Source organism: Salvelinus alpinus, chromosome 14, assembly GCF_045679555.1.
Source record: "Salvelinus alpinus chromosome 14, SLU_Salpinus.1, whole genome shotgun sequence".
In the NCBI taxonomy this organism is placed as follows: domain Eukaryota; kingdom Metazoa; phylum Chordata; class Actinopteri; order Salmoniformes; family Salmonidae; genus Salvelinus; species Salvelinus alpinus.
This window is the reverse complement of record NC_092099.1, coordinates 15,830,902-15,857,869: the sequence shown is the minus strand read 5'-3', so window position 1 is coordinate 15,857,869 and position 26,968 is coordinate 15,830,902. Positions and strand designations below refer to the sequence as shown.

Below are 26,968 nucleotides of genomic sequence, written 5' to 3'. Positions count from 1 at the left end.
TTGACTATAATAAATGGTTGGAAACTCACAGTCTAATGTATACTAAGATTTTAATACACAAAGTGTAATTTTTCCTAGCTCCCTGAGCAATATAGCCTGGTCGACAGTGGTGCGACTCACAGCATGGGAGAGCTGTGACAGAAGGACTTCGAGTTAGGAGTTAGCCAGACTATGAGCAATAACCCTCCCAACTACACACACTGGCGATGGATGTGTGTCAGTCCTGGATGGACTAGCCAGTATGTGTGGAGTGACAATGACATTTCCAAGGTCAGGTCTCGCTTTATTATTGTAAATATGCCTCATAGGATGTAGACTAGTGTCAGAGAGGCACTTTGCCCATTTCCTTAAAGCTATCAGTTCCACAAATCTATAGGGCTATTACATGGAAGTCTAACAAGGAAAACAATATAATGCGTCTATCATATAATCAACTAACATCTGTGTTTTTGTCTTTACATGCTTCTATTGTGTATAACTTGAACCTGTGATATGGTGTGTGCATATATTGAAGATAGAAAACAACACAAGTGTTAACATACAATGAAAAAATATTTATTATAAACATGTGGAAACTAACAATCATGTATGGTTAGGGTGACTGACAAGCCCACAATTCACATTTTGGCACCCCCAAAAAAACATTTTACAACACAGGAACATCAGATAAAAATGTGATTGTTTTATAATTGAACAGTGGACAAATCATAATTCATCCTTGACCTGAAAAGCAAACATAAAAAAAATCAATGTCAAACTTCATATGCGGGGCAGGGTTGATGTTAGTGTCATAAAAGTCATACGTTTGTCAAAAAAACTGTTATATAAACCATGCAATGCCATAAAGCTTTTCCAATTCAATTCAATACATCTGTTCCCTCGGAATCTTTGATCCATCCGCATGTGTATTACAAAAGAAGACTTGAAACGATTCGCTAGAGTAGTGTGTTATTTGCAACATAACATTTATGATATGTTTGGACTGATATAAAACCAGCTTAGGGGGATTTAGCATCGGCTAAGATAACGTTTAGCTCTGTGGCAAATGCATTTTGTAAAACGTATTATATGAATCCAACGCAATCAGTTGATTGAATATCCCTTTGCCAAAGATCTGTTTTCATGTCACCTTTGACAGACAGCAGCCTGTAAAAAGACACTGGGGGGGACATTCCTTTAGCATTGTAGACATAGGGGGCAGATTATCATATACTGTATTAGAGAGTTGGGCGATACGGACAAAATTCTATATCGTGATAAATTGCCTGAATTGATCAATTCAGAAGAATAGGACGATGTGTGTATAACATTACAGGAGCAGTGTAGTCAAAACGTGATTTTCCTTAATTTTTTCCCCTGATCTACTACCGCATGACAAGAGGAACAAATGCATCAAGACTGGAACCAACATCTACCCAGACTATCTGCATTTTTGCACTAACTCTACGCAGACACAATTGACTCTACCCACAGACTCACGCTACATACGCCCACACACACAACAGGCATACTGACGCCACACACACTTTCATACTCACCACATATGCTGCGCCTGCTGCTACGGTCTATCTAACCTGTTGCCTAGTCACTTTACCCCTACCTATACATACAGTATATGTTATTTTCTACTCCCTATATATAGCAATGTTCTTTTTTTTTCATTATTCACTGTGTATTTATTCATTGTGTCACTATTTATGTGTTTATCTTTAACTCTGCATTGTTGGAAATGGACCCATAAGTGAGCATTTCACTGTCAGTCTACACCGGTTGTCTACGAAGCATGTGACAAATAAAAATGTGATTTGCCAATAATGTTGTGTTTATAGTCCCAGCTCTATCATATATCAGAATCTCCTGTTATCAAAACACTGACAGCCCAGTTCAAGGTTGACTGCAGTGGGATCAGAGCTAGGATGCAATCCCTTGTGCAAACATTCCTGCCTCCATTTTCCTCCCTATATGCTGTAATAGAGAGATTAGCTTGTGTCTTGATGCTTACCTGTGGTGTCCTGTGGCAGGAGCATGGGAAGAGGTCATCAGTGGGCTGCTCGACCTGTTCCATGCCCTCTCTGACCTTAGGCTCAGTCACCTGCAACTTGGCATACTCCTGGTCAACAGAAATAAAGAGAAACATGGAAAAAAAATATTATATATTACACACACTACCGTTCAAAAGTTTGGGGTCACTTAGATATGTCCTTGTTTTTGAAAGAAAAGCACATTTTTTGTCCATTAAAATAACATCAAATTGATCAGAAATACAGTGTAGACATTGTTAATGTTGTAAATGACTATTGTAGCTGGAAACGGCAGATTTTCTATGTGATATCTGCATAGGCGTACAGAGGCCCATTATCAGCAACCATCACTACTGTGTTCCAATGGCACGTTGTGTTAGATAATACAAGTTTATCATTTTAAAAGGCTAATTGATCATTAGAAAACCATTTTGCAATTATGTTAGTACAGCTGAAAACTGTAGTCCTGATTAAAGAAGCAATAAAACTTCTTTAGACTAGTTGAGTATCTGGAGCATCCGCATTTGTGGGTTCGATTACAGGCTCAAAATGGCCAGAAACAAAGAACTTTCTTCTGAAACTCGTCAGTCTATTCTTGTTCTGAGAAATTAAGGCTATTCCATGAAATAAATTGCCAAGAAACTGAAGATCTCATACAACACTGTGTACTACTCCCTTCACAGAACATTGGCCAGTCTGTGATATGGCTTTTTCTTTGCAACTCTGCCTACAAGGCCAGCATCCCAGATTTGCCTCTTCACTGTTGACGTTGAGACTGGTGTTTTGCAGGTACTATTTAATGAAGCTGCCAGTTGAGGACTTGTGAGGTGTCTGTTTTTCAAACTAGACACTAATGTACTTGTCCTCTTGCTCAGTTGTGCACCGGGGCCTCCCACTCCTCTTTCTATTCTTGTTAGAGCCAGTTTACGCTGTTCTGTGAAGGGAGTAGTACACAGCATTGTACAAGATCTTCAGCTTCTTGGTAATTTCTCGCATGTTTCTCGCATTTTTGTCCATTTTAAAAATGGCATTTTTTTTTCTTCTTTTCTTTCAAAAACAAGGACATTTCTAAGTGACTCAACTTTTGATTGGTAGTGTATATATTAAAGTGATGACGAAAATAAGAAGACAAAGCGATCTGTGTCGAAGTTATGTCACCACCTTGTCATGGCCCCATCATTCACTACTTATCATAACTCACAGGTGTTGAAATATTAGTGCTATTTTGGAGATTAAAAAAACCTATCCCACAATCCTGTCATACAAGTAGCAAAACAATGATACACAAAAAAGTTCAACTTCATAATACGCGTTCAGATTCATACGTATGTAACAGGGTAGGGGTCAACTCGAATTGAAAGCATATCAGTTCAATAATTGAAAGAAGGACATTGGTTTTCAATAAACTGAAAAGAAAAACAACAAAAAAAGAAACGTCTCTTTTTCAGGATCCTGTCTTTCAAAGATCATTTGTAAAAATCTAAATAACTTCACAGATCTTCATTGTAAAGGGTTTAAACACTGTTTCCCATGCTTGCTCAATGACCCATAAACAATTTATGAACATGCACCTGTGGAACGGTCGTTAAGACACTAACAGCTTACAGACGGTAGGCAATTAAGGTCACAGTTATGAAAACTTAGGACACTAAAGAGGCCTTTCTACTGACTCTGAAAAACACCAAAAGAAAGATGCCCAGGGTCCCTTCTCATCTGCGTGAACGTGCCTTAGGTATGCTGCAAGGAGGCATGAGGACTGCAGATGTGGCCATGGCAATAAATTGCAATGTTCGTACTGTGAGACACCTACGACAGCGCTACAGGGAGACAGGACGGACAGCTGATCGTCCTCGCAGTGGCAGACCACGTGTAACAACACCTGCACAGGATCGGTACAGCCGAACATCACACCTGCTGGACAGGTACAGGATGGCAACAACAACAGCCTGACTTACACCAGGAACGCACAATCCCTCCATTAGTGCTCAGACTGTCCGCAATAGGCTGAGAGAGGCTGGACTGAGGGCTTGTAGGCCTGTTGTAAGGCAGGTCCTCACCAGACATCACCGGCAACAACGTCGGCTATGGGCACAAACACACCATCGCTGGACCAGACAGGACTGGCAAAAAGTGCTCTTCACTGACGAGTTGCGGTTTTGTCTCACCAGGGGTGATGGTCGGATTTGCATATATCGTCGAAGGAATGAGCGTTACATCGAGGCCTGTACTCTGGAGCGGGATCGATTTGAAGGTGGAGGGTCTGTCATGGTCTGGGGCAGTGTGTCACAGCATCATCAGACTGAGCTTGATTGCAGGCAATCTCAACAGGGAAGACATCCTCCTCCCTCATGTGGTACCCTTCCTGCAGGCTCATCCTGATATGACCCTCCAGCATGACAATGCCACCAGCCATACTGCTCGTTCTGTGAGTGATTTCCTGCAAGACTGGAATGTCAGCGTTCTGGCAATCCCATTGAGCACATCTGGGACCAGTTGGATCGGAGGGTGAGGGCTAGGGCCATTCCCCCCAGAAATGTCCAGGAATTTGCAGGTGCCTTGGTGGAAGAGTGGGGTAACATCTCACAGCAAGAACGGGCAAACCTGGTCCAGTCCATGAGTAGGAGATGCACTGCATTAAGATTTTGATCCCCCCTTTGTTCAGGGACACATTATTCAATTTTTGTTAGTCCCATGTCTGTGGAACTTGTTCAGTTTATGTCTCAGTTGTTGAATCTTGTTATGTTCATACTTAAGTTTGCTGAAAATAAACGCAGTTGACAGTAAGAGGATGTTTCTTTTTTTCCTGAGTTTAGTACCTATTATTTATTTTTTTATCACAATTTTTATTTTGAAATTCTTATCACTTTCAGAATGAACTGCCTTAGATTTAAATTGACCCCAACCCTGTTATGTAATATGTACGCAAGATGACAAGGTAAAATGTGCACATTCATTCGGTTTCCAACAAGGATCACAGGTAGCCCTAACTTTGTTGACCTCCAACACTATCCCTCATAAAACACACCTGTCTTTATGGCTGATATCTTTCGTGAAGACAGGAAGTTGTCCGTTTAAACATTCATCCTGCAACGGCTGGGTTATGGGCTCCAATAAAGCACTTCAGGGAGAGACACATCACCATTATGTCTCTGGGCCACAGTGTTCCTTTCCCAGAGAAAACACAGGGAGGGGCTGCGCCACGGCTCTTCATGATACCCCATGACCCTCCTGACCTGTGGGCTCAGAGGTGGACCAAGGCTGGAGGCAGGTGGAGGTGGTTTGGGTTAGTGCTCTTCACTCATCTGATTCAGAATTGTGTTTTTAAATGTGGCATTGGATGAAACACACAGGTACACTTTTATTGTTTGAAAGAGTGCAAAGGGGAAAAACATCTCCCATCTGTATGGCTCATTTGGAAGAATTTGCAACGCCAGGGTTGTGGGTTCGATTCCCACAGGGAACCAGAACGAAAGAGTAAGAAAATGTATGCACTCACTACTGTAAGTCGCTCTGGATAGGAGTGTCTGCTAAATGACTAAAAATGTACATTGTGGCTAACTATAGTTTTCAGTAAAATAAATACAAAAAGTATATTCTCATGAATAAAATAGACATTGATAAACATGTACTGCATTTGACTGACATTACTACATTATAATTAGATGTTCTTCTAAGGGCTGGGAGGGAGGATAGTAACATTAGGAGCAATCCAAATTGGGGAACATGTAAAACCACATTGAAAACAACCAAAGCCAAAGCAATTGTTGAAGGTACACATGCTTAAAGAGACTCCACTGCTTCTTCAAGGTCAGCATATACCACCGATATAAAACAGTAACACGTGTAGGGTCTGAACTGAGCATGCAAAACCTCACTGTTGACAGTGCAAAGACACAAGTCACAGAACAAGATCCAGTGCCAGAAAATGTCTTCCTTGCCAGACACAGTTCTTTCCGTGATGACCCAGATGCATGGATGGGAAGCTTAGTTATCATGTTGTTAACTTGAACTCAATATGCTGAATTAAATTCACTCTTTGGAGGCGTACCATAGAATGGTTCAGTGACACCCTATTCTAGCCGGGGGTCACCCACCCAAGTGTCATTCCAATAGGTGGGCCCTTCTATTCTGCCCTAGCCAAGGTGAAAGGTGAGCACCGACGTGTCAGTGACGGTGTCACAGCTGAGGAGTAGCCCGACCTAGGAATACCTGGCCTCTGTACGAGTAACTACTGTCCTTGAAGTGTGGGTATAAAAGTGAGCGGTAGAGATGGAAAGATAAGAGATGAGATACGCAAGCTGATGATGCTGATGATGATAACAAGGGTGCATGAAACACTAGGCACACTTTCAATATCTAGTTCTTTAGAACCAACAATGCAACAAGTGTGTGTACCTAGGGCTGTTACGGCGACTGCATTACAGCCACACCGGCGGTCACGAGTCATGACGCCAGTCAAATTCCATGTGACAGTTAAGTCACAGTAATTAGGCTTCTCTGATCTCTAATGCTGATGGTCATATAGCCTACAATGCAAATGTAATCAAAAATCTAATCAAATACTTCATGAGAGCCAATGAGCTCATGTTGCGTAACATTTCTATAGGCTATGCAATTTCCTGAGAAAACAGAGTGATGGCCTCTATTAAAAAGAGGAGGATCCCATCAGCTTTCTATAGGCTTACGATATTTATTTATCAACTTTCCTAATATTAAGCACATTGCTTCTCTTTACAATAAGAGTATAGCCTACCTGGCTGGCATGGAAATTAACCATGGGAAAAGTGTCCTCCATTCGCTATTTAAGTGCATAGATTACATGTCTTTTTATCCCCTGCCCTGTTTCGACACAGGTGCATGAAAATGGTACATTCTAAATGAAAACAAACTTCACACATTATCTAGTAAAGACAAGATTAAATCAAGGATAGTCTGATGGGTGACAATATTAGCATATCACTTGTGAATGATGCCCAGCTTAAGGCAAGAGAGAGCACATTATTATTTTTTAATTTTTCAAATCATAGTCGCACACCTCATGTAGCCTACGCCATAGGCCTATCTGTTTTGATAAGGTTTGTATCACAACTAAAAGTGGCAAAATAACTTTTAAAATTAAGCCCATTAATCCGCTTTACAATGGGTGTAGAGCCTAACTGGCATACATACTCAGCGTGTGAGTTTCAAGTTTGGCAAAGTCAATTTTCACCATAAAAATGCACCTTTATAATAAAAGCATTACATGCATAAATAGCAAATTTGGTCATATTTGAGAATGGTGTTTTCCTGCTAATAGAACATTTGCGCTTATAGCCTACTGCCATATGCACACTGCTGCGCTTATAATGTGAAGAAATAGCCTAATAGTTTATCAACATTTTAAGTTAAACGTTGTGTCAGCCCCGTTACTTAAAGGTTTTTTGATGCTAGTGGCTGTATTAATTTGGAATCTACTGATCTCACAACTGTCCCAGACTGTTTGGAATATTTATTTCTTACACAATAGGTAAACTTTTGTATTATGGGGGATAGTAGAGTGACATAGGCTAGTGCTTTTGCTGTTCGTTAGGCCTACTCATTTTATTGGCTGACAAAAAGTAAGTGTGAACAGTTATTCCAAGATCTTCAATATGCGCCTCGAAATTGGATAAGGATACGCGCAGTTGCATCCACGAAGTGTCTGTCTTCACTTGTAGCCTGTGAGAAAGACCCGATCACATGACGGAGAGCCATATGAGTGAGAGGTGCTTCGGAGCGCGCAGTCGGGATAAGGGAATTATAATAATTATATTCAGCCCAAGGGAACGGCCACTGGCCGCAAAAGGCATGGATTTTTATAGGGGGCTTTACGGCCACACAAAGGGGACGCCATTGGGAAATAGAGGCATTATCAAGTGCTTGTTAAATTGTGAATGAGAGACTGATATAGTGTGTACAGCCTGCACAAAAAAACTTTTGTCAAATCATCATGAGTCGCATCATGCAGCATTAGAATGTATAAAAATCTAAACATATAGCCCAACATTTGTATCACAACTAAAGTTACATAAATAACTAAATTAAGCATATAGGAGTACCTGTTTCTTTGTTAACTGCTCAATACAGAATAGCCGCATGTGAGCACTCCCACAAATCGTTTGGAGAAAATATTATTTATATTTTATTCAGCTATGTTCAATTATATTCTTCATACTATCAAATAACATAATATAATGCCATGGAACTCTAAGCAAATCTTGTCTGCTAAATTAACTAGTGCAGCCCACAGCCATATGGCATAGCCAGATCAGGGCTTAACATTATGAAAACTCAGAGTATGCTATTTTGTTCTTCTGAAATACTACATTTTCTTCATGTCATGTTTCTTTAGACCTGTCTAAAATAAATAAATTGATTTATTGTGATGGCGTAGGCTATATTAAATGGATTTATTAGACTTTTTAAAATGTAGATGTTCCAAAGGTCTGCATCAGTGGCTTGTAGGCTGTGTGTGGAAGCCTGGAGATGCCAAATTTGTTTATGTTAATCAACGTCCAGTTACCGTGAGACCGGCAGTTATTTCCTGGACAATCACCAGCTGACAAAAATGCATGACCGCCACAGCCCTATCTATACCTACGACCGTCAGTTATCCAGGTTCTCAAGTTTCTCCACAAAGGCACACACTTTACTTACTTATTAAATACATCTCTAATTTCAAGTGTGCATGTCTGAATCTTGACTGTATACAGTATGTAGAGTTAAATCAATGTAGTCATAGTGTAAAGTGAAAGGTTACCTGGAAGAGTTTGTAGTAGTAACAGAATATACTGTCCCCCATCAGATGATTTCGGGCAAATTGTTGACCGGCTACTGCGATTTTTCTTGCCTGGAAGAGCGAGATCATACTGAGCTTTTGAACAGAATGGGAAAAAAATGTGTGCCTACATACTGTATGTTCCCCCAATATATTTGAAACTTTAAAGTGCATTACAAATCCAACAGTGTATTCATCAATCATCCTCATCACCTCCTCATCTTGCTCACGGGCCCAATGGATCTTCTCCTGCAGGTCAGCCAGGTCTGCTCTGATGGGGATGTAGTGTTCCCAGGGTCTGAGCTGGCTGTAGAAGTGTTCATAGTAACCAGAGTTCTGCTTCAGCACCACACTGTCCCCAGCCAGCAGGTAGGGCAGTCTGTAGGCTGCCACCGTGCCATCTATGTTGATCTGGTACTTGTACTGTCAGAGGAGATAGAGGTGGGGTGGTGAGACTGTTCAGTTCCATTTTCAAATCAGTCTTCTGGGATGTTTATGCTTGTTCCTGACCTATTTCCTGTGGGATTCAAGGGACTGGTTAACCTGATACAGAATAAGTCTAGTCCTGGACTAAAAAGCAAACTCAATAGAGAATGTCCATTCTAAATTATTTTATATGAAGTCCAGTAGTGTTGACCCCAATTAGCCGACTGGTCAATCGTTTGGTCAATAGGCTGTTAGTTGACCAAGTATTTTTTTTTTTGGCAAGCAGTAGCAAATATATATTAGTTTTTTTATGTCACACGAGATACCTGTCTGATACCTGTCGCGCCCAACTCCGTGAACTAATCCATTGCAGAGGATGAGACTAATCCATGGCGGAGCCACGTGGATGGCACCGTGCTAAACATCTCTCTCCAGAATGTGTTCTCTCCTGACAAATTTGTGCACATTCATTGTTTCATAACTTAATTGTGTGATATGTTTTCCTTGATTGTTAGTTTTGGTATATTTCATTCCATTTACAAGTTTTGTCAATTTACTCAGTCTTTTGTTTGGAGCGCTACTGTCAATGTTGAGTAATGCCTCGATCACACCGACAGCGTCATTGCATTTTGGTACACCAGAAGTACATTCATTTCCAATGGAACACTGCGTTTGCCTCGCAGCATTGCGTTGCAGAGGCAGTTGCAGTGCGTTCTGTGTGGTGCATACGTTGCGTTCTGTGTGGTGCATACGTTGGATTTATCGAACGTACGCGTCAAACTATGTGTAGACGGCTTGACAGAAATGGTAGCAGAAGCTGAACGTTGAACTTTTGTTGCACACATATCCAGATGATGCTGCGTCACATTTTGTGCAAATATACAATCGGTGTGATAGAAGCGTAAGGAAAGACGCACACCTGATTATGCATAGAAGTAGGCCTATAGGCTACCTGGCCTGCGCGCAAATGTAGGCACTTCTCAAAGTAATGTCTTCACCTCAAACAGCAAGCAAACAAAGTCTGTTTTTCCGGGCATTGAGAATGACAATAGTTCCTCAATGTATTTGAAAAATCTTTCCAGCTCTTTCTCTTTCAATAACCACTCAGCATGAAAGGGAAAAATGTCATGCTCTGATCCAGTGGAAACATCATAAAATAGGTTTACCTGATGAGCTCTTATACCTTGTGAAAAATATCCTACAGCTCTTCTGTTCCCAAGCTCACTGGCTTGGGAAACTCTGAGGGCCCAGAATATTACATAAAATGTTGCAAGTTTGCTAGTTTAAGCTTCAGGCTGGACCCAAGTTAATAGTTTATACAATGTTGCAAGTTCAAGCTTCAGGCTGGACCCCTAGTTAATAGTTTATACAATGTTTCTAGTTCCTTGCAGACAGGCCATGAGTAGCCAATGTGATTTATAGGATATTTATTTTAAAATCTGAATATTTTCTACCTACAGGCAGCAATGTTTTTATTTGTTGGCTTTATGACTGGAAAGCACTTTACTGACCTCTCGTTTCCATGCGTTGCCATGTGCATATTGCCTTGTAAAATGAACTATTAAAATTGACTTTTTATCTCTGGCATAAAGTCTCCTCCAAACCGTTTTATTTTTACAAGTCTCGTCCCTTGTTCTTTTTGTTTTACAAGCAATTATCTGTCCCATTAAATAAAATGTAGTCAAATGTCACCGCTAAAAGAGTAAAAATGATCAATGTGTACATTTTCTAATTATGGCTTTATAAATTAAATATATTGCCAAATATGATAACACCAGAAATCAACCCAAACTTGTTCATTACCTACCCCAAAGCAGCAAGGTGTATAATTGCCTGGGAGTGAGTCTGTCTCATCTGCAGAGACTGGATACTTTTTCTGCCTACACCACATCCATCTCACCTTGAAGAAGTCAAAGAAGGAGACGTGTTTGACCAGAGGTCCGTAGAGGCTCTCATCGTGTTTGAAGAAGAAGAAGTTGGTAAAGGCTGCATCCACCATGTCGGGGTGAGCCCTGGCCAGCTTCACCAGCTCCAGGCGCTCCTTGCGACTGTCCCGCCCCCTCCAGAACGCGGTGGCGTTCTTCTCCCTCCACGGAGGCCCCGTATTGGCCTGGACCGACATCATGTCCAGACTCACTCTGCTCATCGGAGGAGAAACGTGTCAGTCGAAATGAACAACAGACGCAATTGGCTAACACACAGACCTGATAAAGATAATTTTCTTAAAATCTTCTTAAAATGCTGTCACTAACCAGTTGAGTGTGTGGGCCCCACTATTCATTTTGGATTATATTATTTGTTCAGCGCACATTTCCCTTTGAATCTAATACACTATCATAATAGTACATTATGAAAAACTAAATGTTTGGGCTGTAGCATCACTTGCACCTGTGTATAATGGATGACACACAAAGATAAATGAGGAGAGCAACAGTGGTGCTTGCCTTCCCATGGTCTCCAGAACCGACTCGGTGAGGTCGTAGGTTGGCATAACGACGTCGCGGGTGTCATTGGAGCCGCACCAGGAGAAGATGGGGTGGAGCCTCTCTGAGGGCCTCCTCTTCTCCAGGGGCCAGTCCCCAAGGTTCACAAAGAACTCTAGATCTGGGACCCGCACCTGACCGCACAGGGAGAGAGAGAGAGGAGACACTGGGCTTAGAACATACATCACTACCTGACCGCACAGGGAGAGACAGAGAAGACAGAAGAAAGAGGAGAAGAGAGACAGAGCAGGACGAGCGAGAGAGAAGATACTGGGCTTAGAATATACATCACCTACAAAACATAACTTTATTGTCCATGTTGCAGCAAACAACAGAAATGTCTTCTGCTCTGTTCTACATAACCTCTTTAAAAAATAAACATTTCTGCATCTAAATTCAACCCCCCAGTATACCCTGATAAATAACACAACCTTTATAAATGAAGTTGACATATATTCTTTACAGAAATGCCATAGGCTGCGATCTTCATGAGTCCACAGTGCCATCTAGTGGCCACGGGGACAAATAACCCTAGAATTCCATTATCTCCCACAACGTTGGTGATTGCGGATGTGAAGGAATCTGATAGGTGCAAGCGAAACCTCCGTTTCCGATCAGCCTTGAACGGGCCTTTGTCTTTCAGTAGTGGCTCAACAAGGACTTCCTATTCCAAAGTAAATGGTCATGAATGTTAAAACGCCCACACCAGTAGAAATCCACTTTTCCGAGCTGAAAGATGGCCTGAGCTACCCATGATGTTGCACAACGATTTAAGTCAAGATGTCATCGCTTTAGTCAAAGTATGATATTTAGTCACAGTCTGCTTAAACTAATAACACACAAACAATTATATGTTTTCATGTCTTTATTGAATACACTGTGTAAACATTCACAGAGCAGTATGGGAAAAGTATGTGAACTCTTGGATTTAATAACTGGTTGACCCTCCTTTGCCAGCAATAACCTCAACCAAACGTTTTCTGTAGTTGCAGATCAGACCTGCACAATGGTCAGGAGGAATTTTGGACCATTCATCTTTACAAAACTGTTTCAGTTCAGCAATATTTTTGGGATGTCTGGTGTGAACTGCGTTCGAGGTCATGCCACAGCATCTCAATCGGTTTGAGGTCAGGACTCTGACTGGGCCACTCCAGAAGGCGTATTTTATCTGTTGAAGCCATTCTGTTGTTGATTTACTTCTGTGTTTTGGGTCGTTGTCCTGTTGCATCACCCAACTTCTGATGAGCTTCAATTGGCGGACAGATAGCCTACCACTCCCCTGCAAAATGTCTTGATACACTTGGGAATTAATTTTGCCGTCGATGATAGCAAACTGTCCAGGACCTGAGGCAGCAAAGCAGCCCCAAACCATGATGCTCCCTCCACCATACTTTACAGCTGGGATGAGGTTTTGATGTTGGCGTATTGTGCCTTTTTCTCTCCACATGTTCCACAGTGTTGTGTGTTCCTTCCAAACAACTCAACTGTAGTTTCATCTGTCCACAGAATATTTTGCCAGTAGCGCTGTGGAACATCCAGGTGCACTTTTGTGAACTTCAGACGTGCAGCCATGTTTTTTTTGGACAGCAGTGGCTTCTTCCGTGGTGTCCTCCCATGAACACCATTCTTGTTTAGTGTTTTACATATTTTAGACTTGTCAACAGAGATGTTAGCATGGTCCAGAGATTTCTGTATGTCTTTAGCTGACACACTAGGATTCTTGTTAACCTCATTGAGCATTCTGCGCTGTGCTCTTGCAGTCATCTTTGCAGGACGGCCACTCCTAGGGAGAGTAGCAACAGTGCTGAACTTTCTCCATTTATAGACAATTTGTCTTACCGTGGACTGATGAACATCAAGGCTTTTAGAGATACTTTGTAACCCTTTTCAGCTTTATGCAAGTCAACAATTCTTAATCTTGGGTCTTCTGAGATCTCTTTTGTTCGAGGCATGGTTCACATCAGGCAATGCCTCTTGTGAATAGCAAACTCACATTTTGTGAGTGTTTTTTTATAGGGCAAGACAGCTCTAACCCACATCTCCAATCTCATCTCAATGATTGTACTCCAGGTTAGCTGACTCCTGACCTGACTCCAATTAGCTTTGGGAGAAGTCATTAGCATAGGGGTTCACATACTTTTTCCAACCTACACTGTGAATGTTTAAATGATGTATTCAATATAGACAAGACAAATACAATAATTTGTGTGTTATTAGTTGAAGCAGACTGTGTTTGTCTGTTGTTGTGACTTAGATGATCAGATCTAATTTTATGGCCAATTTACACAGAATTCCAGATAATTCCAAAAGGGTTCACATACTTTTTCTTGCCACTGTAGAAAAACACATATCGGCTATCTTTCAATAGTTATCCATATTACAGGAGTTTCATCTTATTCTTTCTAACTATTTCTATGGTGGATTCAGGGCTACAATTTATGGAAGATGCCAAAACTTGAGATAACAAGAGATGGCGAAGTCAAAGATAAGCCAGTGGTTTCCATCTGTGGCAGTTTTCCCTAAATCAATGCTTATGAAAAATCCAGCTCCAGAACCAGCTGGCTAATCTTGTGAATATGGTGTAGCAAAATTGTTTTAAACTGCAACAAGTAAAATGAGCTAGCTAGATAAAGTTAGCAAGACAGTTAGCTACACTGACAGCCGTCAGTGCCCTATCTGTTGATGTTCATCAACTCCACATGGTCCTTCCACTTAATTTCAAGAACTCACCTTCCTGGTTAGCGAGAGGAGGAAGGCATCCATGAAGATCCTGAATCCCACATGTTCCCCTAGTGTCTTAATGTAGACCTCAGGGGGGAAATATACAATATTAACTTTATCCTCCATGTGTTACAGCAAACAGTGCAAAATTGTCTTCTGCTCTGTTCTCAACCCTCCCTCAGGCAGCACGCGTCGCCCACAGTTCACACGAGCACATGGTCAAGCTGCAGTGTAGCAGCCCTGGATGGACAGACGTTGCTCATGATAGAAGTTAGAACATTCTGATAACATTGTCAATACTGGCTGTAGTCATAACAGTGGTGGTATCAACATCTCTTGGGAAGCTCACATTTATGTAGATGTCTAATCAACTGAGCTAGTGTGTAATTCCAGATGACCACCGTAGTGAGTGGGAACTGCTGCTGACCTCTTGCCTCTCACCACAACCTCGCTGCATAAAGCCTACCGCTTACCAGGGCAGTGTGACGTCACTGGAGTGACACTCACTCACACTGGATTGCGGTGTTTACGCAGCATTGTGTGAGGAAACAAGAAAAGGGGATATATCCAGAACATGCCTATAGTAGTTTGGGTCTGGGAATGAAGCACATCCAGTTAGTGGGTGTTAGAGATGTATCAAATACCAGCTTAGAAGTATAGTGGGATTCAAATCTACATTTCAACTGACAACTGTATAGTCGGAATCAAATGTACAACATTTTGACTGACACCTGTTTGAATGTAATAGTATGATTAAAGGTACCATGAATCGCTGTCTTCCAGCATTATTGGGGGGGGGGGTTAACAATACTACCTGGTTGTTCAACACGGTACAGGTGTCTAAAAAAATGGGACTCAGGTGTCGTCAACCGACTGGAAAAGGCCACGCCACCTGGGCCCATATTAACAAAATTCTCAGAAATACGAGTGATGATATAGGACCAGTTTAGCTTTTTAGAATCATAATGAATACAATTATATGGAGGGGGGGGGGGGGGACCTGACTCTAGATCAGCACTCTGGTATGCTTTTTGAATATGGGTCCTGGTCTACCATATACCTTGTTGTCTTTGATTGTGTAGTGGCAGAGGCTTTGTCTCTGTCCGAAACGCTGGGGCACCTCCAGGGCGTTACGGTCTGGGTCCACCCTGGGGAACAGGGCCAGGTCCTGCTCTATCTGGGGGAAGGACACAGGGCACTGCATGTCCTTCTTCCACACAGAACCACTGGGCTGAGGACAGTCACAACCATCATGGTACACTGGACCTAAAGAGAGGGGGTGGAGAAGGGAGCATAGAAAGTTTAGATTAGAGGTCGACCGATTAATCGGAATGGCCGATTAATTCGGGACGATTTCAGTGTTTTCATAACAATCTGTATTTTTGGACACCGATTTGCCTTTCTTTTTTTTTTTACACCTTTATTGAACTAGGCAAGTCAGTTAAGAACAAATTCTTATTTTCAATGACGGCCTAGGAACGGTGGGTTAACTGCCTTGTTCAGGGGCAGAACGACAGACTTTTACCTTGTCAGCTCGGGGATTCGTTTTTGCAACCTTCCGGTTACTAGTCCAACGCTCTAACCACCTGCTTTACACTGCACTCCACAAGGAGCCTGCATGGCAGGCTGACTACCTGTAACGCGAGGGCAGCAAGAAGCCAAGATAAGTTTAATGCTAGCTAGCAACTTATCTTATAAAAACCAATCAATCTTAAGACAATCACTAGTTAACTACACATGGTTGATGATATTACTAGTTTATGTAGCGTGTCCTGCATTGCATATAATCGATGCGGTGCCTGTTAATTTCTCATCGAATCACAGCCTATTTCGACAAACGGTTGATGATTTAACAAGCACATTTGCGAAAAAAGCACTGTCGTTGCACCAATGTACCTAACCATACACATCAATGCCTTTCTTTAAAATCAATACACAAGTATATATTTTTAAACCTGCATATTTAGTTAATATTGCCTGCTAACATGAATTTCATTTTTTCTAGGGAAATTGTGTCACTTCTCTTGCGTTCCGTGCAAGCAGTTAGGGTATATGCAGCAGTTTGGGCCGCCTGGCTCGTTGCGAACTGTGTGAAGACCATTTCTTCCTAACAAAGACCGTAATTAATTTGCCAGAATTGTACATAATTATGACATAACATTGAAGGTTGTGCAATGTAACAGCAATATTTAGACTTAGGGATGCCACCCGTTCGATAAAATACGGAACGGTTCCGTATTTCACTGAAAGAATAAACGTTTTGTTTTCGAAATGATAGTTTCCGGATTCGACCATATTAATGACCAAAGGCTCGTATTTCTGTGTGATATTATGTTATAATTAAGTCTATGATTTGATATAGCAGTCTGACTGAGCGATGGTAGGCAGCAGCAGGCTCGTAAGCATTCATTCAAACATCACTTTCGTGCGTTTGCCAGCAGCTCTTCGCAATTCTTCAAGCATTGCGCTGTTTATGACTTCAAGCCTATCAACTCCCGAGATTAGGCTGGTGTAACCGATGTGAAATGGCTAGCTAGTTAGCGGGGTGCGCGCTAATAGCGTTTCAAATGTCACTCGCTCTGAGACTTGGAGTGGTTGTTCCCCTTGCTCTGCATGGGTAACGCTGCTTTAAGGGTGGCTGTTGTCAATGTGTTCCTGGTTCGAGCCCAGGTAGGAGCGAGGAGAGGGACGGAAGCTATACTGTTACACTGGCAATACTAAAGTGCCTATAAGAACATCCAATAGTCAAAAGGTATATGAAATACAAATCGTATAGAGAGAAATAGTCCTATAATTCCAATAATAACTACAACCTAAAACTTCTTACCTGGGAATATTGAAGACTCATGTTAAAAGGAACCACCAGCTTTCATATGTTCTGAGCAAGGAACTTAAACGTTAGCTTTTTTACATGGCACATATTGCACTTTTACTTTCTTCTCCAACACTTTGTTTTTGCATTATTTAAACCAAATTGAACACGTTTCATTATTTATTTGAGGCTACATTGATTTTATTGATGTATTATATTAAGTTAAAATAAGTGTTCATTCAGTATTGTTGTAATTGTCATTATTACAAATAAATAATTATTTATTTTTTATATATATATTTTCTTTAAATTGGCCGATTAAACGGTATCGGCTTTCTTGGTCCTCCAATAATCAGTATCGGCGTTGAAAAATCATAATCGGTTGACCTCTAGTTTAGATGACCCTCATGAAGCATTATAGATGCAGTAGTGATTAAATTTAGCATGAAGGCATTTTACTAAAATTAATTGAAAGCGGTAGGTGGAAAAACCCATGTCATCAAATCAATGTGCCATCAATGTGTCAAACGTGCAGTCAAAATGTGAGATAAACATATTTATTTTCTCAAGGGCGTGGAGTAAAACACAGAAACAACTTGTCCACTTAATATTTATAGAAATGAATTTGCCAAAAACACTTGAGCAATCAACTGCCCCCGGTCTCATGCTTAACACGGGGGGGAGCCTCCTTTATGCAGATGATCTGGTAATGCAGTCACCCAGAAAATAGGAACTACAGCAGCAAGTAGATCATCTGCAACAGTTCTGTCAGACCTGGGAACTGACAGTCACTCTTATGATATTCCAGAAAAGGTCCAGATGTCAGGGAAACCGATATACTTTTTAACTGGGCTCCACTCCTACACACAAACACACCAACTTGGGACAAAAAAAAATTGCTCCACAAGAACCTTCAACCTGGCCGTGAATGAAGTGAGAGACAAAGCAAGGAGGGCTTTCTATGCCATTAAAAAAAATCTATCAAAATTAGACATACCAACTAGAAATCGGGAAATATTAGAATCAATAATAGAACCAATTGCATTATATGGCATTGAAGTGTGGGGTCGGCTTACAAAGCATTGACAAACCCTGCATGCGGAATTCTGTAAGAGCATCCTCAGAGGACAGAGAAACTGAAAACCACGCATGCAGAGCAGAATTCAGACAATTCCCTCTTCTGATTAATATTGAAAGAGCCACCAAATGTTATAATCATTAAAAAACTAGTGAAAGATAAATATATCACCTATTGGAAAAGATACCACAAAAGATCTAACTTAAATTATATTTAGCTCTAAAACCTGACAGTACACAGTGGCAGACTATCTGAGAAAAACACTGGCTTTGTACAGACTCATTGAGCACAGCCTGGCCATAGAAACCGTCTGTCACAGGTAGATCTGGCTACCCACAGAGGACAGGCTGTGTTCACTCCGCCCTCAGAGAGGAGGTCGAGACAGATCTCTACTTTCTCCTACACTGCGAGAACTATGCAGACTTCCAGGCAATGTTCTTCCCCAAAATGAAAACAAATAAAAGGTTTTGAAACAAAAACAGAAAAGATGAAAATCTATTGGGAGAAAAACCCCTTTGTGCCATATACAGTGGAAAGAAAAAGTATGTGAAACCTTCGGAAATACCTAGATTTCTGCATAAATTGGTCAAAAAATTTGATCTGATCTTCATCTAGGTCACACCAATAGAAAGTCTGCTTAAACTAATAACACACAAACAATTATATGTTTTCATGTCTTTATTGAACACACCGTGTAAACATTCATAGTGCAGGGTGGGAAAAGTATGTGAACCCTTGGATTTAATAACTGGTTGACCGCCAGCAATAACCTTAACCAAAAGTTTTCTATAGTTGCGGATCAGACCTGCACAACGGTCAGGAGGAATTTTGGACCATTCCTCTTTACCAAACTGTTTCAGTTCAGCAATATTCTTGGGATGTCTGGTGTGAACTGCTCTCGAGGTCATGCCACAGCATCTCAATCGGGTTGAGGTCAGGACTCTGACTGGGCCACTCCAGAAGGCGTATTTTCTTCTGTTGAAGCCATTCTGTTGTTGATTTACTTCTGTGTTTTGGGTCGTTGTCCTCTTGCGTCACCAAACTTCTGATGAACTTCAATTGGCAGACAGATAAACCTAACATTCTCCTGCAAAATGTCTTGATAAACTTGGGATTCTTTTTATTTATTTTTTTCGTCGATGATAGCAAGCTGTCCAGGCCCTGAGGCAGCAAACCAGCCACAAAACATGATTCTCCCTCCACCATACTTTACAGTTGGGATGAGGTTTTGATGTTGGTGTGCTGTGCCTTTTTTTCTCCACACATAGTGTTGTGTTCCTACCAAACAACTACACTGTAGTTTCATCTGTCCACAGAATATTTTGCCAGTAGCGTTGTGGAACATCCAGGTACACATTTTCTAACTTCACATGTGCAGCAATGTTTTTTTTAGACAGCAGTGGCTTCTTCCGTGGTGTCCTCCCATGAACACCATTCTTGTTTAGTGTTTACGTATCATAGACTCGTCAACAGAGATGTTAGCATGTTCCAGAGATTTCTCTAAGTCTTTAGCTGACTGACACTCTAGGATTCTGCTTAACCTCATTGAGCATTCTGCGCTGTGCTCTTGGAGTCATCTTTGCAGAACGGCCACTCCTAGGGAGAGTTGCAACAGTGCTGAACTTTCTCCATTTATAGACAATTTGTCTTACCGTGGACTGATGAAAATCAAGGCTTTTAGAAATACTTTTGTAACCCTTTCCAGCTTTATGCAAGTCAACAATTCTTAATCTTAAGTCTTCTGAGATCTCTTTCGTTCGAGGCATAGTTCACATCAGGCAATGCTTCTTGTGATAAAAAAACACTCACTAAATTTGAGTTTGCTAATCAGGCAAGGCAGCTCTAACCAACACCTCCAATCTCATCTCATTGATTGGACTCCAGGTTAGCTGACTCCTGACCTGACTCCAATTAGCTTTGGGAGAGGGGTTAAAATACTTTTTCCAACCTACACTGAATGTTTAAATTATATATTCAATATAGACGTGAAAAATACAATGTGTGTTATAAGTTTAAGCATACTATGTTTGTCTATTGTTGTGACTTAGATGAAGATCAGATCAAATTTGATGACCAATTTATGCAGAAATCCAGGTAATTCCAAAGGGTTTACAAAGGGTTTTTCTTGCCACTAAGTTTCAAAACAAATGTAGCTTCCTGCCACACGCGTAGGGACAGCGTGTGGAACAAACAACCAGGACAATAACATTGCTACCTGTGTCTTTCAAAAACAGGTTTAGACATTTTTGCAAATGTATATATAAATAAATACAAAATTAATTATCAAATTTACATAAGTATTCAGAACCTTTCCTCAGTACTTTCTTGAAGCACCTTTGGCAGCGATTACAGCCTCAAGTCTTCTTGGGTATGGGGCTTGGCAATAGAGGTCGACCGATTATGATTTTTCAACGCTGATACCGATTATTGGAGGACCAAAAAAAGACGATACCGATTAAATCGGCCGATTTTTTTTAATGTATATATATATATATATATATATATATATATATATATATAAAATAATGACAATTACAACAATACTGAATGAACACTTATTTTAACTTAATATAATACATGAATAAAATCAATTTAGTCTCAATTAAATAATGAAATATGTTCAATTTGGTTTAAATAATGCAAAAACAAAGTGTTGGAGAATAAAGTAAAAGTGCAATATGTGCCATGTAAAAAAGCTAACGTTTAAGTTCCTTGCTCAGAACATATGAAAGCTGGTGGTTCCTTTTAACATGAGTCTTCAATATTCCCAGGTAAGAAGATTAAAGTTGTAGTTATTATAGGAATTGTAGGACTATTTCTCTCTATACCATTTGTATTTCATTTACCTTTGACTATTGGATGTTCTTATAGGCACTTTAGTATTGCCAGCCTAATCTCAGGAGTTGATCAGCTTGAAGTCATAAACAGCGCAATGCTTGAAGCACAGCGAAGAGCTGCTGGCAAATGCAGGAAAGTGCTGTTTTAATGAATGCTTACGAGCCTGCTGCTGCCTACCAACACTCAATCAGACTGCTCTATCAAATCATAGACTTAATTATAATATCACACAGAAATACGAGCCTTAGGTCATTAATATGGTCAAATCCGGAAACTATAATTTCGAAAACAAAACGTTTATTCTTTCAGTGAAATACGGAACCGTTCCGTATTTTATCGAACGGGTGGCATCCCTAAGTCTAAATATTGCTGTTACATTGCACAACCTTCAATGTTATGTCATAATTATGTACAATTCTGGCAAATTAATTACGGTCTTTGTTAGGAAGAAATGGTCTTCACACAGTTCGCAACGAGCCAGGCGGCCCAAACTGCTGCATATACCCTGACTCTGCTTGCACAGAACGCAGGAGAAGTGATACAATTTCCCTAGTTAAAATGAAATTCATGTTAGCAGGCAATATTAACTAAATATGCAGGTTTAAAAATATATACTTGTGTATTGATTTTAAGAAAGGCATTGATGTTTATGGTTAGGTAGACATTGGTGCAACGAGTAATTTTTTCGCAAATGCGCTTGTTAAATCACCCGTTTGGCGAAGTAAGCTATGATTCAATGATAAATTAACAGGCACCGCATCGATTATATGCAACGCAGGACAAGCTAGATAAACTAGTAATATCATCAACCATGTGTAGTTAACTTGTGATTATGTTAAGATTGATTGTTTTTCATAAGATAAGTTTAATGCTAGCTAGCACCTTACCTTGGCTCCTTGCTGCACTTGCATACCAGGTAGTGAGCCTGCCACTCAGTCTCCTCGTGGAGTGCAATGTAATCGGCCATAATCGGTGTCCAAAAATACCAATTACCGAATGTTATGAAAACTTGAAATCGGCCCTAATTAAAATCGGCCATTCTGATTAAATCGGTCGACCTCTACTTGGCACACCTGTATTTGGGGAGTTTCTCCCATTCTTCTCTGCAGGTCCTGTCAAGCTCTGTCAAGTTGGATAGGGAACGTCGCTGCACAGCTATTTTCAGGTCTCTCCAGAGATGTTCGATCGTGGTCAAGTCCGGGCTCCGTCTGGCCCACTCTAGAATATTCAGAGACTTGTCCCGAAGCCACTCCTGCGTTGTCTTGGCTGTGTGCTTAGGGTCATTGTCCTGTTGGAAGATGAACCTTCGCACCAGTCTGAGGTCCTGAGCACTCTGGAGCAGGAACTCTCTGTACTTTGCTCCGTTCATCTTTCCCTCGATCCTGATTAGTCTAGCCAGTCCCTGCCTCTGAAAAACATCCCCACTACATGATGCTGCCACCACCATGCTTCACTGTGAGGATGGTGCCAGGTTTCCTCCAGACGTGATGCTTGGCATTCAGGCCAAAGAGTTCAATCTTGGTTTAATCAGACCAGATCATCTTTTTTCTCATGGTCAGAGTCCTTTAGGTGCCTTTTGGCAAACTGCAAGCGGGCTATCGTGCCTTTAACTGAGGAGTGGCTTCCGTCTGGCCACTCTACCATAAAGGCCTGATTGGTGGAGTGATGCAGAGATGGTTGTCCTTCTGGAAGGTTATCCCATCTCCACCTAGGAACTCTGGAGCTCTGTCAAAGTGACCATTGGGTTCTTGGTCACCTCCCTGACCAAGGCCCTTCTTCCCCGATTGCTCAGTTTGGCCGGACGGCCAGCTCTAGGAAGAGTCTTGGTGGTTCCAAACTTCTTCCATTTAAGAAGGAAGAATGGAGGCCACTGTGTTCTTGGGGACCTTGCAGAAATATTTTAGTACCCTTGCCCAAATCTGTGCCTCGACACAATCCTGTCTCGGAGCTCTACGGACAATTCCTTCGACCTCATAACTTGGTTTTTGCCCTGACATGCACTGTCAACTCTGGGACCTTATATAGACAGGTGTGTGCCTTTCCAAATCATGTCCAATCAATTAAATTGACCACAGGTGGACTCAAATCAAGTTGTAGAATCATCTCAAGAATTATCAATGGAAACAGGATACACATGAGCTCAATTTCGAGTCCCATATCAATGGGTCTGAATACTTATGTAAATAAGGTATTTTTTTGTTGTTTTATTACATTTGCTAAAATGTCTAAAAACCTGTTTTCGCTTTGTCATTATGGGGTATTGTGTGTAGATTGATGACGTAACAAACTGTAGAAAAGGGAAGGGGTCTGAATATTTTCCGAATGCACCGTATGTGGTAACACTTTCCATGCCAATGAAGCCTTTTGAATTGAATTGACAGAGAACGAGAGAGTGAGGAAGAGAAAGAGAGAGAGATGAAGAGAAAGGGAGACAGAAAGAGAGAGTTAGTTGGTTTACCTTTCAGAATGAATGGGGACTTGGCGACGTGCTTGTCATTGAGCAGTATGTGGACGTGTAGGTCCGTGTAGCTGGCATACATCCTGTACCGCACCAGAAAAGAGCCATCTCTGCGATCTAGAACCTGCACCCAGATTCTAGTGAACCGTTCCACTGGGGACACGATCTTCACCTCGAATGTGTTCTCTCCGGGAGATGATGTGAAACTGAATGGTGTACACAGCGACATATATAAACACGGGGGAAACAACATGTAGGCCTATGAGCTGAGCAGATTATATTTGGCTGAGCTGATGGTCGTCATATGATCACAAGTGTCAACAAATCAGATTACAGCGCCTTCAGAAAGTATTCACACCCCTTGACTTTTTCCACATTTTGTTGTTAAAGTGGGATTAAAATGCATTTAATTGTCATTTTCTGTCAATGATCTACACAAAATACTCTGTAATGTCAATGTGAAAAATTTAAAAAATCTAACATTTAAAAAAAAGATATATCTTGATTAGATAAGAATTTAACTTCCTAAGTCAATACATGTTAGAATCATCTTTGGCAGTGATTACAGCTGTGAGTATTTCTGGGTAAGTCTAACAGCTTTTCACATTTGGAATGTGCAATATTTGCCAATTTTTAAAGAATAACATTCAGGTTCTGTTAAATTGGTTGTTGATCATTGCTAGACAACCACTTTCAGATCTTGCCATAGGTTTTCAAGCAGATTTAAGTCAAAACTCTAATTCTGCCACTCATTGAACATTCATTGTCTTCTTGGTATGCAATTCTAGTTAAGATTTGGCCTTGTGTTTAAGGTTATTGTCTTGCTGAAAGGTGAATTTATCTCCCAGTGTCTGATGGAAAGCAGCCTGAACCAGGTTTTCCTCTATGATTTTGCGGGTGCTTAGCTCCATTCCTATAATTTTTTTATCCTGAAAAACTCCCCAGTCCTTAACAATTACAAGCATACCCATAATATGATGCAGCCACCAATATGCTTGAAAATATGGAGAATGGTACTCAGTAATGTGTTGTATTGGATTTTCCCCAAACATAACACTTTGTATTCAGGACAAAAAGTTAATTGCTTTGCCACATTTTTTGCAGTATTACTTTGTTGCAAACAGGATGCATGTTTTGGAATATTTTTATTCTGTACAGGCTTCCTTCTTTTCACTTAATATTGTGGAGTAACTAACGTTATCGATCCATCCTCAGTTTTCCCAGCCATTAAACTTTAACATCAACATTGGCCTCAAGTTGAAATCCCTGAGCGGTTTCCTTCCTCTCCAGCAACTGAGTTTGGAAGGATGCCTCTATCTTTGTAGTGACTGGGTGTATTGATACACCATCCGAAGTGTAATGAATAATTTCAACATGGTCAAAGGGATATTCAATGTCTGCTTTTTTATTTTTAACCCATCTACAAATAGGTGCCTTTCTTTGCGAGGCATTGAAAAACCTCCCTGGTCTTTGTGATTGAATCTGTGTTTGAAATTCATTGCTCGACTTACAGATAATTGTATGTGTGGGGTACAGAGATCAGGTTGTCAGAAAAAATGTTTAACACTATTATTGCACACAGGGTGTGTCCCTGCACCTTCTGTGACTTGTTATTCATGAACTTATTTAGGCTTGCCATAACAATGGCGTTCAATACTTATTGACTCAAGAAATCATTTGTAAACATAATTCCACTTTGACATTATGGCGTATTGTGTGTAGGCCAGTGACAAAAATAATAATAATCTAAATCGAATCCAAGCTGCAACAACAAATGGGGAAAAAGTCAAGGGGTGTGAATACTTTCTGAAGGCACTAACATTACAGGCCTATCTGTAGTTTAAACTCCAGGTGATATATGTATTTAAAACTGTTAAATGACTGTAGGTTACAATTATGTAGGCCAAAAGTGAACCTCGTGAGTAAACACCCAAAACAACAATGACAACTGTGGAGGAGGAAACTCCACCAGAGGGAGAGGTGCCACAAAGATGTGTTCAATGAGTGTTATCCCCGAATACTATCTATCTCCAACCCTAGGGAAACGCAGTCATTCGTGTGTGTTCAGTGACGTAAACGTTCAGTTCGACTTTATCTGCACTTTCTATCATAATTCACGTGTGGCTTTACGATTCCACTGCTACATTGTGTCCACTGCCCATGCCATCCGTAGCTAGCTAGCCGCTTTGTATCGTCTGGTAGGCTTCCTTGAAGAATAACGACATACTTACTTCCTCCCCGAGCTGTCCACAGTCTGTATGTAAAAGAAACGAGCTGGAAGTACAATATTTGCTTCGAGTCCAGAACCCCATACCAAAGTTCTTGTAGCACAGGGCACCGCGCCGGTTGAAGCCACGGGAGGTGTCTGTTCCATCAGCCCCAGACAGCACAACACAAATAACGAAAGCACTTTACGCAACATGTTTCTGCGACTCGGTTCTTCTGAAAATGCTTTGGTCCCTTGTCTCTTCCAAACTGCTCTTTTACAATGGAATTTCAAGCCTGTAAAATGACCATCCCGGTAAAATGTAGGAAACGCCGGATAATTCGACATCTGGCCGCCAGCAGTGCATAGCCTACATCCAGCGAAACACCCTTTCTGGCAAATATGCGGATGCAGTGTTTCGATTTGTGTATACTATACTCACGTATACACAACACAGCGTATTTCTATTAGTTTGCTGTGTCACATTTTTATCGGTAAAGTTTCTAATAAAACATACATGCACACAAAATCCTGGCCGGTTTGGGTAGAAGTTATTCGCAGACAGGCGAGCCTGGCAATCTGATTGGTCGCCCCCACAACGTCTGGTAGAGCGGGAAGCTGATTGGACCAAATAAGTAGGGAAAGGCCATTGGGCCAGACGTATTTACTGCCATGCAAGGACAAATTTCAATGACTAAGTGAAATTCTTTTACATGAGGGGTTTGTGCGTTAATGTTCCTAGATAGTGGGCTCCCGAGTCTAAGGCACTGCATCTCAGTGCAAGATGCGTCCCTAGTTCGAATCCAGGTTTTATCACATCCGGACGTAATTGGGAGTCGCATAGAGCGGCGCACAATTGGCCCATCGTCGTCCGGGGTAGACCGTCATTGTAATTAAGAATTTGTTCTTAACTGACTTGCCTAGTAAAATAAATAGTGGATTTTACTTATATTGACCTAATATTAGAAATCAGTCAAATGTGTGTATATATATTTCTGTAGTATATTGCCCAACTTTTGAATGTGTTGGTGCAATGTTGGTTATGGCTTCATACCACAGCTCTTTACTGTGTAGCCTTAGTTTTCAGAAGTCACATTGGGGGAACAAAGCAGTACGGGTTTCTCTGGTG

General features: G+C 41.0%; 1 protein-coding gene across 1 annotated transcript; it reads right to left on the bottom strand.

Annotated features, from left to right (window-relative positions):
* Positions 1 to 533: 533 nt before the first annotated feature.
* On the bottom strand, positions 534 to 26,400 carry poglut2 (protein O-glucosyltransferase 2). Its single transcript, XM_071340652.1, has 10 exons — positions 25,865 to 26,400; positions 23,634 to 23,839; positions 15,508 to 15,713; positions 14,457 to 14,534; positions 11,688 to 11,860; positions 11,144 to 11,381; positions 9,031 to 9,240; positions 8,800 to 8,889; positions 2,003 to 2,110; positions 534 to 723 (listed from the first exon to the last, which is right to left on the bottom strand). Exons 1-10 carry the CDS (start codon positions 26,185 to 26,187, stop codon positions 706 to 708), a joined length of 1,650 nt encoding a protein of 549 aa, XP_071196753.1. The 5' UTR covers positions 26,188 to 26,400; the 3' UTR covers positions 534 to 705.
* Between the last annotated feature and the right edge of the window lie 568 nt (positions 26,401 to 26,968).

Excerpts from the sequence above, each read along its gene's own strand:
- poglut2 (XM_071340652.1), bottom strand. The coding sequence starts at position 26,187 with ATGTCGAATTATCCGGCGTTTCCTACATTTTACCGGGATGGTCATTTT. Across the intron at positions 14,535-15,507 it reads ACACAATCAAAGACAACAAG|GTCTACATTAAGACACTAGG; the intron begins GTATATGGTAGA and ends TTCCCCCCTGAG. Across the intron at positions 9,241-11,143 it reads CCTTCTTTGACTTCTTCAAG|TACAAGTACCAGATCAACAT; the intron begins GTGAGATGGATG and ends CTCCTCTGACAG.